The sequence below is a fragment of the Topomyia yanbarensis genome, chromosome 1 (genome assembly GCF_030247195.1).
Source record: "Topomyia yanbarensis strain Yona2022 chromosome 1, ASM3024719v1, whole genome shotgun sequence".
Lineage (NCBI taxonomy): Eukaryota > Metazoa > Arthropoda > Insecta > Diptera > Culicidae > Topomyia > Topomyia yanbarensis.
The window spans coordinates 87,992,223-88,007,012 of NC_080670.1; the positions used below are offsets into that span (position 1 = coordinate 87,992,223).

At 40.7% G+C, this 14,790-nt stretch overlaps 1 protein-coding gene across 1 annotated transcript; it reads left to right on the forward strand.

Moving 5' to 3' along the window:
• Nucleotides 1-6,596: 6,596 nt before the first annotated feature.
• LOC131696339 (uncharacterized) lies at nucleotides 6,597-11,822 on the forward strand. Its single transcript, XM_058984885.1, has one exon. The coding sequence runs from the start codon at nucleotides 6,597-6,599 to the stop codon at nucleotides 11,820-11,822; it is 5,226 nt and encodes a 1,741-aa protein (XP_058840868.1).
• The last annotated feature ends 2,968 nt before the right edge of the window (nucleotides 11,823-14,790 follow it).

Here is a 14,790-nt window from a genome sequence, read left to right on the forward strand (position 1 = left end):
ATCTCCTTAAATCACCCCTCAGACCACCACCCCATACAGCCCTCATACCCCTCCCTTTCAACCCCATCATCTTTAAACCACCACTATATCACAAAGCATACCAATTTAAGCTGGGGAGTTGTTCGTTCATGGGACTTTCGCCCTCTTCACATACCCAGCCCCGCATGACAAAATGAGTTAGCAAGCAGATAACATTGATCTAATGCTGATTAGGCTAATGGAGTATGATATTTTTTTGTTTCAAGTGTTTCACCGTCGACACGTAGCTCATCAAGTTCGTGGCTGGCATGCCATTGTGTATAAGTGCAAAGTGTACTAAGAATGTAATGGACATTTCCACGATTATGTTGAACATAAAAAGCCTGCGTGCCATAGTTTAGAGAAATGAGAAAGGCACAATTGCACCGCTAGGTGGATTAAAACAGGTTTTTTGTCAAAATATAACGTTAAATTTGAACTAGAAGCTCAAGTGCCATTCTTTAATTTTGACGTAAAGTAGCCCCCGTGGCGTAAAATAACCCCCGATGACGGTAGTCAACTAGATTAATAGCGTCTCTATTGAACGACTATTTATCTTATTCCTTCCGAATAATCGAGTCCTTATATTATAATAATCCTATTTGTTACGTTACATTATTATTCTTATAAAACAATTCCGTGAAGACCCGATTCTATCAGTCCCCGATTCGCTCCAGACTTCGAAAACCTCACATCAAAATCTGTTTGATGGACTCTAGCAAACGAACCAAATTAAATTTGGGTAAATACATTCTTAAGCATGTTTTTCTTATCTCAAAGATGCAAAATATACAAACATAAAAATATTAGCAATTTTTAATTTTACACTAGGATATCCCCGGGAAATGTATATCTAATTAACAAAAAGGGGTGGAGATAGCGTAGTTGGTAAATCTATTGCCTTGTACGCAGCTCACCTGGGTTCAATTCCCAACCCCGCACAAAGCGTTAGAGATTTTGCTCAAGAGATTTCTCTAACCCGACAAAGAGGCGAATGACCATAAGGTTAAAACCTGTATAACCAAAATAAAAAAATCATACAGGGTAATGAAGCTACGTCCAATGATCGAAGGTAATATTTAAACGATCTCGATTTATTGGAAAGAAAGGAAACAATATGTCCCATTTTTTTCATTGTAAAGATTTATTTAACACGGCTCAATGAGTTAGCACTACTGAACTGTGGATCATTTATGTTTTTACAAAAAGTAAAAATAAAAAAATGTTCTAATACCGTCTTCATCTGTATTTGCTTCTTTATTGGCGATGCTAGTTGTTGGTTTGGGAGCAGTTGTCGTAGTCGTTGTAGCCGCATTATTGGTTTATCTGTAGGTGGCTGCTTGTTAGAGTTGGCTGTAGTTGATGAGTTTTGACTAGTTGCTTCGGCGCATGTTTTTCCATAGTGGGCTGTGTGGTTACATAATTGGCATGTTGGGTCAGCCCGGAATATGTGCTTAGTGTTGTTTGCATATAGGTTACGCCTTCCTTTGGTGATTTGCATTCGAGAGTCATGTAAGAGGGTATCGGTTTAGTCACTCGCATCCTCATAATACGAATGCCGCACAGAGGAGTAACTGAGGTCGAATCCTGGCCAAAATTATTTACTGCTATACTAGTTTTTGGAACAATTTGGCATCTATCCACCTAATAGTGCAGTGGTCAATTTTCTATATCCTTTCGAATACTAGTAATCTCGAGGATATCTTTGTGAATACATTTGTTTTTCTAGTTTCATAAACTAATGATCAGCGGCAAAGGAAGAGGGGAAGGGACGTCTGTGCACGTATTCATAGAGATACATTTTTTCAAACATAGTATTTGGCCCTACAGCATTTCGGTGTACCCCAAATTAATAAAAAATTCAAAATTTTCAAATCGCTTGGAATTTGTGGATCAAACAAGTCCGGAAGACTTCTTATGTTGTTTTGATAGCTGGAATCTTGTTTTGTAATACTTCTTCAGCAACTTTGCCGGATCTAGCCGTTTAATATCACTTTTTTATCATTCAAGTTTGGAATAAAATGTTTAAATGTTTGTTTATTTTTTAAAGGTGGTCCAGTGCACAGCAACACTACTATTTTTAGTTAGTGTTAGGCTGAAGTTATATAAATGGTTGTATTAAGCTATGTTTATAAGAATATTGTCTTATTTAATACAATTATCATCACTAGAGAACGATATTGCTGGATACATAATGAAAATGATTAAAAAACCCCTTTAAAAATCACCATTTTGCATCCATGCAAAAATTCTTTAACAGTTTTCGAGATATTCATAATTTTGCCACGTTATACAGTAGACTTATAGGTATGTAAAAAAAATACTACGAAACAAAAAGTCGAAAAAAAAATTTGGTTATTGGCCAGGAATTTGTTCTAGTTACTCCTCTGTGCGCCGTTGGGAAAGCCGGTCAAAAAATTTCTCCAAGTGTCATTCGTAATAGATGCCGCTTCACCGTATTGCGACATAATTAGTTTCATGAAATGTTTACTGGTGCGCGGTGCCAAATCATTAAAAGTCCACAATCCATATGCACCGGGATCTTGATTCTGGTGTTATTAAACTCGACCTCGTGTTGAATGTTATTCTTTTCAATGAAGTTTTCTGCCTGTGCTAAACTTCTAAACGTGATCAAAACACAGTTTTTAACGTGATGTAGTTGAATGTACGTAACTTCAGCGAGATTAAGCTCCATTTTAACTTAAACTAATTGCTCCACTTCCTGAACTGTGGGTCTAACACGAGTTTTATTAAAGTTGATCGAAATCGTGTTATCCCGTAACACGGGCACTTCTGTCTCATTTAGCAAATTCATATCACTCCGCAGCTGGGGCAATGATATTGTTTGTGCACTGATATAGAACAAAAGCTGGCTTGCTTCACTGGTGCCTATAGCCTGCTATAGCGTAGCGATTTTTTATGCTTCGGCTTTGCGCGAGGTCAGAAGATAGACTTATGTCCCGATTTTACCAATATCCCCATTTTGTCACCCAGGGGCTGATACAAACAGTTCTTCACTCTAATATACTCACTATAGTAGAGTTTTTATTTTATGTTATGTTACATTATATTGTACTAGCTGATATCCGTCACGCGTTACTGTGACTTTCAACGAAATAGGAGAAAAACACAATTTGTTCCAAAGCGCCATCTGGCGTATAGAAAATCTTCAACCAATAGCACACAAACACGCTCCCTAACAATTGTCTACTACGTATGAATTTTTACGGAAATCGGTTAAGGCCTAAACGCAATGGCGACGGAAGCGGAACGGCAACGGAAAGCGGCTGTCAATTATAATTTTGAATACATGCAAGTTAATGCGGTTGTCCGCAATGATGGCAGAACGGTAAACGCGGCGTTGTACTAAAAGAACAAAACCGCGTTTTTTTGAAAAAATTCAAAAAGAGCGGCAGTCGAACACGCGGTAAACAGATTGTTTAATTCAAATTCACCGGATTCCATATTCAGTGGAATCTAATGTATTGTATTGCGGAGATTTAGGTTGGGCAGAGAGTGAACTTAATAGCTGCTTTTTTGTTTCGTTCGATTTTAGAGGTTTTAACCTTAGGGTCATTCGTCTTTTTTGGGGTAGAAAAAAGCTACCTAAAAATCTCCAATCATATGTGCGGGTTTGGGAATCGAACCCAAGTAAGCAATTTTCGTGTGCCGTACTAATGGACCAGAAGAAATTCAAAGATGGCGGCATGAAAAACATGAACGAAATTCACTGTTGAAACTGTATGCATTAGAAAAGATCTCTGTTACTTTTTGTTCTTTTAACGAACAGTTTTGTGAATTAGTGCATACAAAAGATAATAAAAAGCTGGGAAAAGATAAGAAACGATTGTTTAACAAGAATAAAAGATAGTTTGTTCGTTCTAGCATATCTGGTATAACGTCAACACACTTTGGATTTGGCGTACTGTTGATTTATCGACGTCTACCAAACGAACCATTGTACAGATGCCACTAGTGTAACAACGTATTTTGTAAATTTTGTTTCGGGAGGGGCTTAAAATTATTGCATAAATGTATTAATTCTGATGACTTGAGATATTTACTGGAAACTGAACATAATTATGAAAAGTTCTTGGCGAAGTAAGAAATTTCTCTAGTTACAAAAATGAATATTCAAGAGTTCAACGTATTTAGGGCTGCTTGAAAATACTACGCATTCTAGACTACACGTTTACAAGATGAAGAAGACGCTAAATTGGAATGAGTAGAAAAATATCCAAAAGCCAGTCTCACGAAACTTTACACGCATTTGCTAATCAGGAGAACGAAACCAACCTCAAGGTTCTCTCCATGGATAGGAATATATCAGTGTGAAATCTAAGTTTACCGTTGCGAAGAATGTCCGAACAAAATGAATGTCGAAATTTGCTTCAAATTTTCTGATAAGGCAGGGGATTTGTAGATGCGGAAAATAGGTTCAACTCCTATTTTCATGATCAGGCATCTTGCTTCTATTACTAGTTCTGTGACTTCATCAGAAGTTTGCGTTAGCTCAACTTTATGAAATTTTCAATTTAAATGATACTGAACATGTCGTAATCATAACAATCCTTAGAAAAACACATGTTGTTTCATTTGACTCTCATGGGGAATGGGTTAAAGACTATCTTCGACAATATTATCAGGCAACTGAGAATAATTATTTATCTATTTAAGTAGATTCTTTTTAGGTTTCCTTTTTATATTATTGGACTTACGAATTAAAAATATTGTAGACTGATTTTCCTAGATCCCTGAAACTGTAGAAAAAACTACTGATTTCACTACAAAGCAAGAATGAGAACCTTAGCTCTATTGCCTTTCAGCAAACCGTTGGAACTTGAGAAGACTACCTAGATTAAATAAATATTATATTTGAACAATTGAAGATTTATTTCGGAATTCATGGGATTTTGGACAATGTAAAATATATATTTCAAATATTTAATCTACTAATGGAAACTACACAGAATTTAATCTACTGAGCGAAACTGCTCAGAACTTGTTCACTAATCAAAAGAAAATTGCTTAGCACTGATTAATGAATGCTTCTAATTTACGTAAAATATGGTAAATATAACATTGATAACACGACCAAAATAACTAGACACTATAAACATAGGTGAGCTTAATAATTTCAGCATCACTTGCTTCCGACACACAACACATCGCACTTTCCGAATTTGCTTTGTCTTAGAGTTATCTGTTTTTAAATTACAGCAAATTATCCGTTTCCTGTGAAAAAATTGCAAAACTTCTTGTCAATTCGTTAAATAAATATGTGGACTAATAATAAAACTATTTGGGAAAAAGTTTAAATTAAAATTGTTGCACCTAACGCATCAAAGTTGTACGGATAACGAAGACGAAATGAGAAGATCAGAGCGCAATTCCGAAAGCACTCGTGTTGAGTGAATAGAAAAGATCAAAGAGTGATCTTGAATCGATTTCGATTGGTTGATTTTTTTTTCCTCTCTTTTCTCTCTTATTTAAGATTATCTTTCTCATTTAAATCCACGATAAGCAAAAACAGAACGCAAGACTATCACATACTGAAGACATGAAATCGAAACACTTATCCCAATTTATTGGCTTATAGATTCAATCAGTACCAACATTTTAGTCGCTCTTCGTGATTGCCTATTGTTTTACCACTGACAGTTCTCAACACTGTCGGCAATGGAGAGTAGACCGAATGCTGTCAGTGCTGTCAGTTCACTTGCCATAAAATTAGCATGTAAGAAAGTATTTGAATTAAAAAGTAACGTAGGTTAAATAGGCGATAGCAGTGAAATAAATTGCCTCTTTCCCAGTCAAACCGTTGAGTAGACAAGATCGAAATTATATCGTATAATAAAGTATCCCGAAGTGTTACTAGTGCGTAGAGCCTACTGTTTCTTCATTTCCCGCTCATGATTGTCGGTTCGGCTCGGTGGTGCTTCCGTCTGTTGCCTGTCTGTGAACCCGATAAAACGAATTTCGCCGGAAACCACGATCCTGCCTCAACATTTTGGTGCCGTGACCAGGATACGGTTTCCTTCCAGTAAATTCGCCATCGCACACCGAAAAATCGACGCTATCCGCCATCATTTTTGGTTCCCCGCTATTGTTTCCGGATCAACTCTCCAACTAGTATTCAGAAGATCGCCATCCCATAATTCAACCAAAAAAAAATCAATACAACGCCTAATTAGTACAGGCACACGGTACGTACATCTCCAAAGTGCGCAGGAATTAACCACAGGTGCCTTGAGATTTCCACATTTTTTTTACCGCTTACACCCATTCCAACGCGACGTCGAGTGTTTCGATCGACCTCATTCAACCGTAAAGCTGCCCGCGAGATTTGAGCTCTCCCCCTAACTAAGAGGACCTAGTTGCTGCTCTTTCCTGCTGTTTATCACCATTTTTTCCGTGCCGGTAGGAATTGAGAAGCTGTTCCTGAACAAAGTAAAAAATACAAGGCATAAAACTAGCCTTGAGAAGGTTAGTACCGTTCCAACTTCTCTACTCCGTTTGTCCGGCTCTACCGGGTCTTTTTTGTGTATTCCATCTAGTGCACGCTTGAATTTATCACGATGACCGAAGAACGTACGAAGCAGCAGCTTGTTAATCGCCGAACAACACTCATCGCGTCGATCGGGAGAGCGGAACAGTTCGTCAAGAATTACCTGGTGGAACGGGACGCCGGGCAAGTGTCAATACGCATCGAGAATCTGGACACCGTGTGGATAGGACTGGATGAAGTTCAATCGCAACTCGAGGACATGGAAGAAACCAACGAAGGTATGGCACAAAACCTCCAATTCCGCTCCCATTATGAAACCTCCTATTTCCAAATAAAGGCTGCTCTGAAATCGTACCTTCCCTTGTCTCCTTCAACAAACATGATCCCTCAAGCTCACTCTGGGCTCTCTGCTATAAAGCTACCGACCATTTCGTTACCGGAATTCGACGGAGACTACAACCAGTGGTTAGCTTTCCATGACACTTTCGTTGCCTTAATTCACGACAACGCAGAAGTTCCCGCTATTCAGAAATTTCATTACCTCCGCGCTGCTGTCAAGGGAGAAGCAGCCCAGCTTATCGAATCTATAGGGATTAGTTCCGCGAACTACACCATCGCTTGGCAAGCGCTCGTCTCACGCTTTGCCAATGAGTATCTGCTGAAAAAACGTCACCTTCAGGCCCTATTAGACTGCCCTCGAATGAATAAAGAATCTGCTGCCGCATTGCATTCTGTCGTCGATGTATACGAACGTCACACCAAAACCCTTCGTCAACTTGGAGAACCAATTGATGCCTGGAGCACCATGTTGGAACATCTCCTTTGCCTGCGACTTGATACCGGCACCCTCAAAGCTTGGGAAGACTTCGCTACTACTGCTGAAAACCCTGACTTCAACTGCCTGATCGATTTTCTACAGCGAAGAGCCCGTGTTTTGGAATCGATGTCTGTTAACCACCACGCCCAGCCTGCACCGGTTTACCAGCCACCCATGTTTCGTAAGCCGTCGTTCCAAAAAATCGTTTCCCATGCCGCATTAGAAGCAACCCATCGTCAATGCCATGCATGTGATCAGCATCACCCACTTTTCCAATGCCCACAATTCGAAAACATGTCACTCTCCGATCGATTAAATCTCGTGAACTATGACCGCCTTTGTCACAATTGCTTTCGCCAAAATCATATTGCGCGCAATTGCCAATCGAATTTCTCATGTCGTCACTGCAAGAAGCGACACCATTCTTTGCTGCATCCTGGGTACTATCCAATCGAAGATGATCTGCAACCTTCCACATCACATACGCCAGCCTACCCAGCCATCCCCATTGAAAAGCGAAACAATGCATCGACCGTTCAACAAACTGCGACGTCCACTAATACTGCAACAGTCCAAGCGAAAAATCAAACCCCCCTTTCAAACGCGAACGTTTTGCTTTCCACGGTCGTGCTATTGGTGGTCGACTCTAACGGCAAATCGCATCCCGCACGAGCACTGCTAGACAATGGGTCACAATCCAATATAATGAGCGAGCGACTATGTCAGCTTCTTCATCTGCACCGAAGCAAAATCAACATCCCCGTGTATGGCATAGGTGAGTCGTCATCAAACATTCATCATTGTGTCAGAACCAATATTCAATCCAGAAAAGGCGACTTCGAGATTGGTCTTGATTTTCTCGTCATGCCTCGAATCACGATTGATTTACCTGTTGTAGCTACCCCTACCCATAGCTGGCATATTCCGATGGAATTGTTTTTGGCCGACCCAACCTTCAACAAAACTGGTGCGATCGATATGTTACTCGGAGCTGAACATTTCTTTACATTCGTAAACCCTGGTACTAGAATTGATCAACCTGACAACCCTACCCTTATCGACAGCGTTTTTGGTTGGATCGTTAGTGGAAGAACCATTCCCCCCGTTGCAGCGCATCCCATAGTATGCCATATCGCGCTCAGTAATCCACTGCAGGAAGCTCTTGAACGTTTTTGGCGCATTGAAGAGATGGAAAACAAACTCAGCTACTCGGTAGAAGAACAGCAGTGTGAGTCCCACTTTGCTTCCAACGTTTCCCGCACATGCGAGGGAAGGTATACCGTCCGTTTACCCAGGCATCCCGATTGTGATCTCATGTTAGGTGAATCAAAAGCAACCGCCCTTCGTCGTTTTCATTACCTAGAAAAACGACATTGTAGATCACCCGAATTAAAGGCACAATACCATTCATTCCTATCAGAGTATCTGTCGCTGGATCATATGAGATTGGTACCTTCGAACGAAATTGAACCGCCCCTTGTGCACTACCTACCTCATCACCCCGTATTGAAACAATCAAGTACAACCACAAAGGTTCGTGTGGTATTCGACGGATCTGCAAAAACGTCAACTGGGCATTCCCTAAATGATGCTTTAAAAGTTGGCCCTATAGTTCAAGATGAACTCCTTACCTTAGTGCTTCGGTTTCGCAAATATCCCATAGCGCTTGTGGCGGATATCGAAAAAATGTATCGTCAAGTGTTACTGCACCCTGAAGATGCCCCGCTGCAACGCATACTTTGGCGATTCGATTCTCATGCCCCGATTTCCACCTACGAATTGCAAACTGTGACATATGGTCTAGAACCATCGTCATTTCTGGCCACACGTACCTTACAGCAACTCGCCACTGATGAAGGTGACGGTTATCCATTCGGTGGACCAGCATTACGCAAGGGATTTTATGTGGATGACTACATAGGGGGAGCAGAGACGAAAGAAGAGGCAATTCAAACTCGCATCGAACTGGATGAACTACTACGGAAGGGAGGGTTTATTCTCAGAAAGTGGACATCCAATAACGCAAACGTTCTCGAAGGCCTCGATCCGGCGCAGATTGGAACTCAAACCGCACTCAAATTCGACCAAGACGAAACAATAAAAACGCTTGGAGTCAGTTGGGAGCCAGTGGCAGATCAACTACGTTTTGATTCCACTCCCTTTATTGAATGCGGATCACCCACTAAACGATCCATACTGTCATCTGCATCCAAACACTTTGACCCCCTTGGTCTCACTGCTCCGATTATTATAAGAGCAAAAATGCTTCTCCAAGAGCTATGGTTACAACCCTGCGGATGGGATGAAGAAGTTTCGGATAATATACGCACTAAATGGGAGAACTATTGTACCGAATTACCATCACTTTCCTCCTATAGAGTTAACCGATATGCATTCTTACCGAATTCCACCGTCCAACTGCATACATTTGCAGATGCATCCCAGCAAGCATATGGCGCTTGCATATATGCCAGATCAACTGATTTTAAAGGTCGAGTGCATATCCAGCTGCTTGCATCGAAGTCGAAAATCGCACCGCTAAAACAAATTTCCGTACCCCGATTAGAATTATCAGCTGCTGTTCTCGCTGCCCGTTTGCACCAAAAAGTTGCCGCCGCTTTGGATATGCTCATCTCCGCATCGTTCTTTTGGTCAGACTCCACCGTCACGCTTGAATGGTTACGCTCCCCTCCATATACCTGGAATACTTTCATCGCGAATCGAGTGTCCGAGATACAAACCAGTACCCACGGATCCCACTGGAATCATGTTACAGGGAAACAAAACCCTGCGGATCTCATCACGAGGGGGATAAAAGTGAGCGATTTTCTCCACTGTGATCTTTGGCATCACGGACCTACGTGGCTAAAACTACCCGAAGCAGAATGGCCAACAAAAACACTGCATCAGAAAACCCCCGAAGATATTCTAGAACGGCGAAGGGTGGTGGCGGCTGTTCAAAACAAGCCCTGTGTGAATGAAATATTCAATCGATTTTCTATGTACAACCGATTGATTCGTGTGACTGCATACTGCCTTCGTTTCATCACTGCCTGTCGACGAAAGATGTATGACAGGCAAACGCCAGAAAAACCCACAGCACTCACAGTAGATGAAATCACAGCAGCTCGTTTAAAATTAATTGCAATGGCCCAAGCGGACGTATTCGCTGAGGAAATGAGGGATCTAGGGAAGGGTTATGCGATATCTAAACGATCTGACTTACGCCTTTTGAGTCCTTTTGTCGATCCAGACGGTATATTACGTGTCGGAGGGAGATTAAGACTCTCCGAGCAGCCTTACATAACTAAACATCCGATCCTAATTCCCAGCTCCCATCCATTCACACGATTAGTTGCCCAGCATTACCATCTTAAACTGTTGCACGGTGGCGGCCGTGTAACTCTAGCTGCTATTCGGCAAGAATATTGGCCAATTCAAGGACGACGAGTGGTCAACAGTGTCATTAGAAGCTGTTTTAGATGCGCCCGTGCCTCTCCCGTTCCAGCAAAGCAGCAGACCGGTCAATTGCCCCTGCAGAGAATCACTCCAAGCCGCCCATTTTCGGTCACCGGGGTTGACTATGCCGGTCCAGTTTACATAAAGCCAATACACAAACGAGCAGCATCCACAAAAGCCTACATTAGCATTTTTGTTTGTTTTGTAACGAAAGCAGTGCATATTGAACTGGTCAGCGATTTGTCAACCCCCGCGTTCCTCGCTGCACTGAGAAGGTTCATTGCCCGCCGCGGCTGCCCCGCACATATGCACTCCGATAATGGAAAAAATTTCGAAGGTGCCCGCAACGAACTGCATGTACTCTACCAGTTACTGAAGAAGGAGAAAACGACCGGAGAAATTTCTACACACTGCGCAAATGAAGGAATTCAATGGCATATGATCCCTCCGAAGTCCCCGCACTTTGGGGGATTATGGGAAGCAGCTGTAAAAGTCGCCAAGAAACACCTGCATCGCCAGCTTGGAAATGCAATGCTCTCGTTTGAGGATATGGCTACTGTGTTGGCAGAAATCGAATCGGCGATGAATTCGCGACCTCTAATACCACTCACGGAGGATCCTAATGATTTGGCAGTCCTCACACCAGCACATTTTCTGATCGGTACTTCGTTCTCCGCTCTCCCCGACGTCGATGTCAGCCAGATGCAGATCGCCCGTCTTGATCATTATCAACGTCTCCAGCATAGGGCCCAACAGTTTTGGTACCAGTGGAAGACCGAATATCTACAAGAAATGCAGAAGGAAAACAAGCACATCGCACCAAACACTGCTTTCCAGCCCGGCAGATTGGTAGTGGTCATCGACGAGTTTCTCGCACCCGTAAAGTGGTCATTAGCCAGGATCATCAGCACCAGTTCTGGACCAGACGGACTTACCCGCGTCGTCGAACTACGTACCAGCAAGGGAATCATCTGTCGGCCGATTACGAAGATATGCCTGTTGCCCTACAATGAAGAGTAAACAGTATATTTGTTATGTTTTAGATAAGCGAAGATTAAAGCCGGGGGTGAGCGTAGCGTAGTTGGTAAATCGATTGCCTTGTACGCAGCGCACCTGGGTTCGAGTCCCAACCCCGCACATAGGGTTAGAAATTTTTTATAAGAGATTTTTCTAACCCGAAGAGGTGAATGACCTTAAGGTTAAAACCTCTCTAATAAAAAAAAAAAAAAAAAAAAAAAAAAAAGATAAAAGCCAGGGTGAAATTCAGGAATTTCAGGTGGCGGCGATGACAGTTCTCAACACTGTCGGCAATGGAGAGTAGACCGAATGCTGTCAGTGCTGTCAGTTCACTTGCCATAAAATTAGCATGTAAGAAAGTATTTGAATTAAAAAGTAACGTAGGTTAAATAGGCGATAGCAGTGAAATAAATTGCCTCTTTCCCAGTCAAACCGTTGAGTAGACAAGATCGAAATTATATCGTATAATAAAGTATCCCGAAGTGTTACTAGTGCGTAGAGCCTACTGTTTCTTCATTTTCCGCTCATGATTGTCGGTTCGGCTCGGTGGTGCTTCCGTCTGTTGCCTGTCTGTGAACCCGATAAAACGAATTTCGCCGGAAACCACGATCCTGCCTCAACAACCACTTTTTGACCCGTTCACTTTTAAAAGAAATTTCTTTTACACGTTTGTTGCAGATATCACGGATTTACGGATAACAGTTTATTAGTACGGAACGTCAATAAAAATAAGCACATATGTATTTTTTTACATTCATGAAAAAATCAGGGAAAAAGTTATTAGCAAACAAATGCGGAAAGAAAAATCGGCCAATCAAGCCCATGGCTGGGGTAGGTTGGCCGAGTTTGGTAAAATAAGTTAAACACGTCAAATGTATCAGTGGAAAACTTTTAATTCAAAAAAACATCGTTTTTTTCGTATTAATAAAATCCACTCTTTACTTTTAACGTAGTTTTGGCAGCTTTAGTGAACTTTTTTCCAGCTATCGCTGATTTTTTCCTCCACCAGCGTGCGGTTACGTTTGATTTCATTTTTCTGCTCCTCCAATGCAGCTTTTATTGGGGAATCGGTTAAAATTTGAGTCAATCGGCGTTTACGACCTTTCCACTTCTTCGAATCAGATCGTGCACTCGCCTTGGGAAGAGGTCTGACGTCTTTAGAAAGGCTTACATCTGCAGCAGATTCTATACTAATGAACGAGTTTTGCTCGGGGTTGTGTCGATCTGTGACAAATCCTGTCAGAAACTCCTCAGGAGGAAAAATTTCAGGATTGTAGGGCCCTACGCCAGACTCTGAAAGCAGCTTGGCATTTAATTCATAAAACATCGGAATCAACTTTTTACATTTCTTATAAAAGAAATGTATAGAATTCGCTCAAACTTTCAAGATTTTTTCCGAGGCCCGGAGGGCCGAGTCTTATATACCAATCGACTTAGCTCGACGATTTGGGACAATGTCTGTGTGTGTGTGTGTGTGTGTGTGTGTGTGTGTGTGTGTGTGTGTGTGTGTGTGTGTGTGTGTGTGTGTGTGTGTGTGTGTGTGTGTGTGTGTGTGTGTGTGTGTGTGTGTGTGTGTGTGTGTGTGTGTGTGTGTGTGTGTGTGTATGTAACGGACAAATTCTCATTCGTGTTTCTCAGCAATGGCTGAACCGATCTTATCCAAACCAATTTTAAATGAAAGAACTAAAAAACAGTATGAACGCTATTAATTTGTTTTTGATTCTGATGTTTAGTTTCCAAGATATGAATGTTTGAATGCGTAAAAATGGCGTTTTTTGCAGTTTTTTGAAATTATCTGCCGAAATCGACAATATAGATTAACAATTTATATGTTTTTGGACAGCTTTAACGAATACCTTTCGAACAAGCTATAGATTGTAGAAATCGGACTATTATCAAAAGAGATATTTAACATTAAATGCGGATGAAAGATTTTTATCATTTCCCATAGCCAGAAATATGACCAAAAACATATAATCTATTATTAACGCCAAAACGGCTTATTTTAGGTCAATAGTATCTTCGGAGAATTTAATGGAGGTAATATGGCCTTTCTTCTGGAATTGTGCTTTTGGTGATTAATCCCCCTATGAGTGAGATATTTTCACAAATTTTCTTGGAAGTGATTATATCGAAATGATGTCTTCAGCAAATTTGTAGCTCTTACTTTTGCGAATAACTTTACTAAAGACTTTAAATATCTATTTTGAATACTTTAAAAGTTATGGCTTGTTGTTTGTTGATTACTCTTTGTCGCCCATTTATTGTTCAATATAGTAATAATCCATTGAAATAAGCTAAACATTATTTCGATAAAACGACTTTTGTATTTCATTTTACTATCTACAACCGCTACAAATAATCACCGAACACTTCCAAGTTGTCTGGAAGGAACTTGATACCTTATCAGTACAAAAATGTTCATTTGTGCGAACGTTCTCACTGCAATTTTTCTAACTTATAACCATCGGATCGATCTGAAACATATCGGAAAATGAAAAGCGAAAAAAATAACTCCAAGCAACGGCGTAGCCAAGAGAAGGTTTTGGGGTTTAACACCGTACAACACCCCCCCCCCCACAACACCCAAAAAATATTGGATTGAAGTTGAAAATTTATTGATGCAGACTGATTTAATTCAATATTACAATAACAATTATCTGATCCGTGGATTGATAACCTGTTGTTGTTAACATCATTAGGACTTTTGATAAATTGTCGGAATGGGGTCCTGATATGTAACTGATCTATTGGTTTTGATTTCACAGTTGTCTAATTGCATCAATATCAAATTCCTGCCTGAAAACATTCCAATAGAAAATTCCAGAGTTCTGTAATCAATCATAATCCTCAGATTTATATTCAAATTGATCTCGTTTTTGTAGAAATGTATTGTAATAAAGTTCTTTATTTAATAGGAAGCGAAGTTAAAATTGATTTAATGTCTATGAAACATAGAACTGCTCACCAA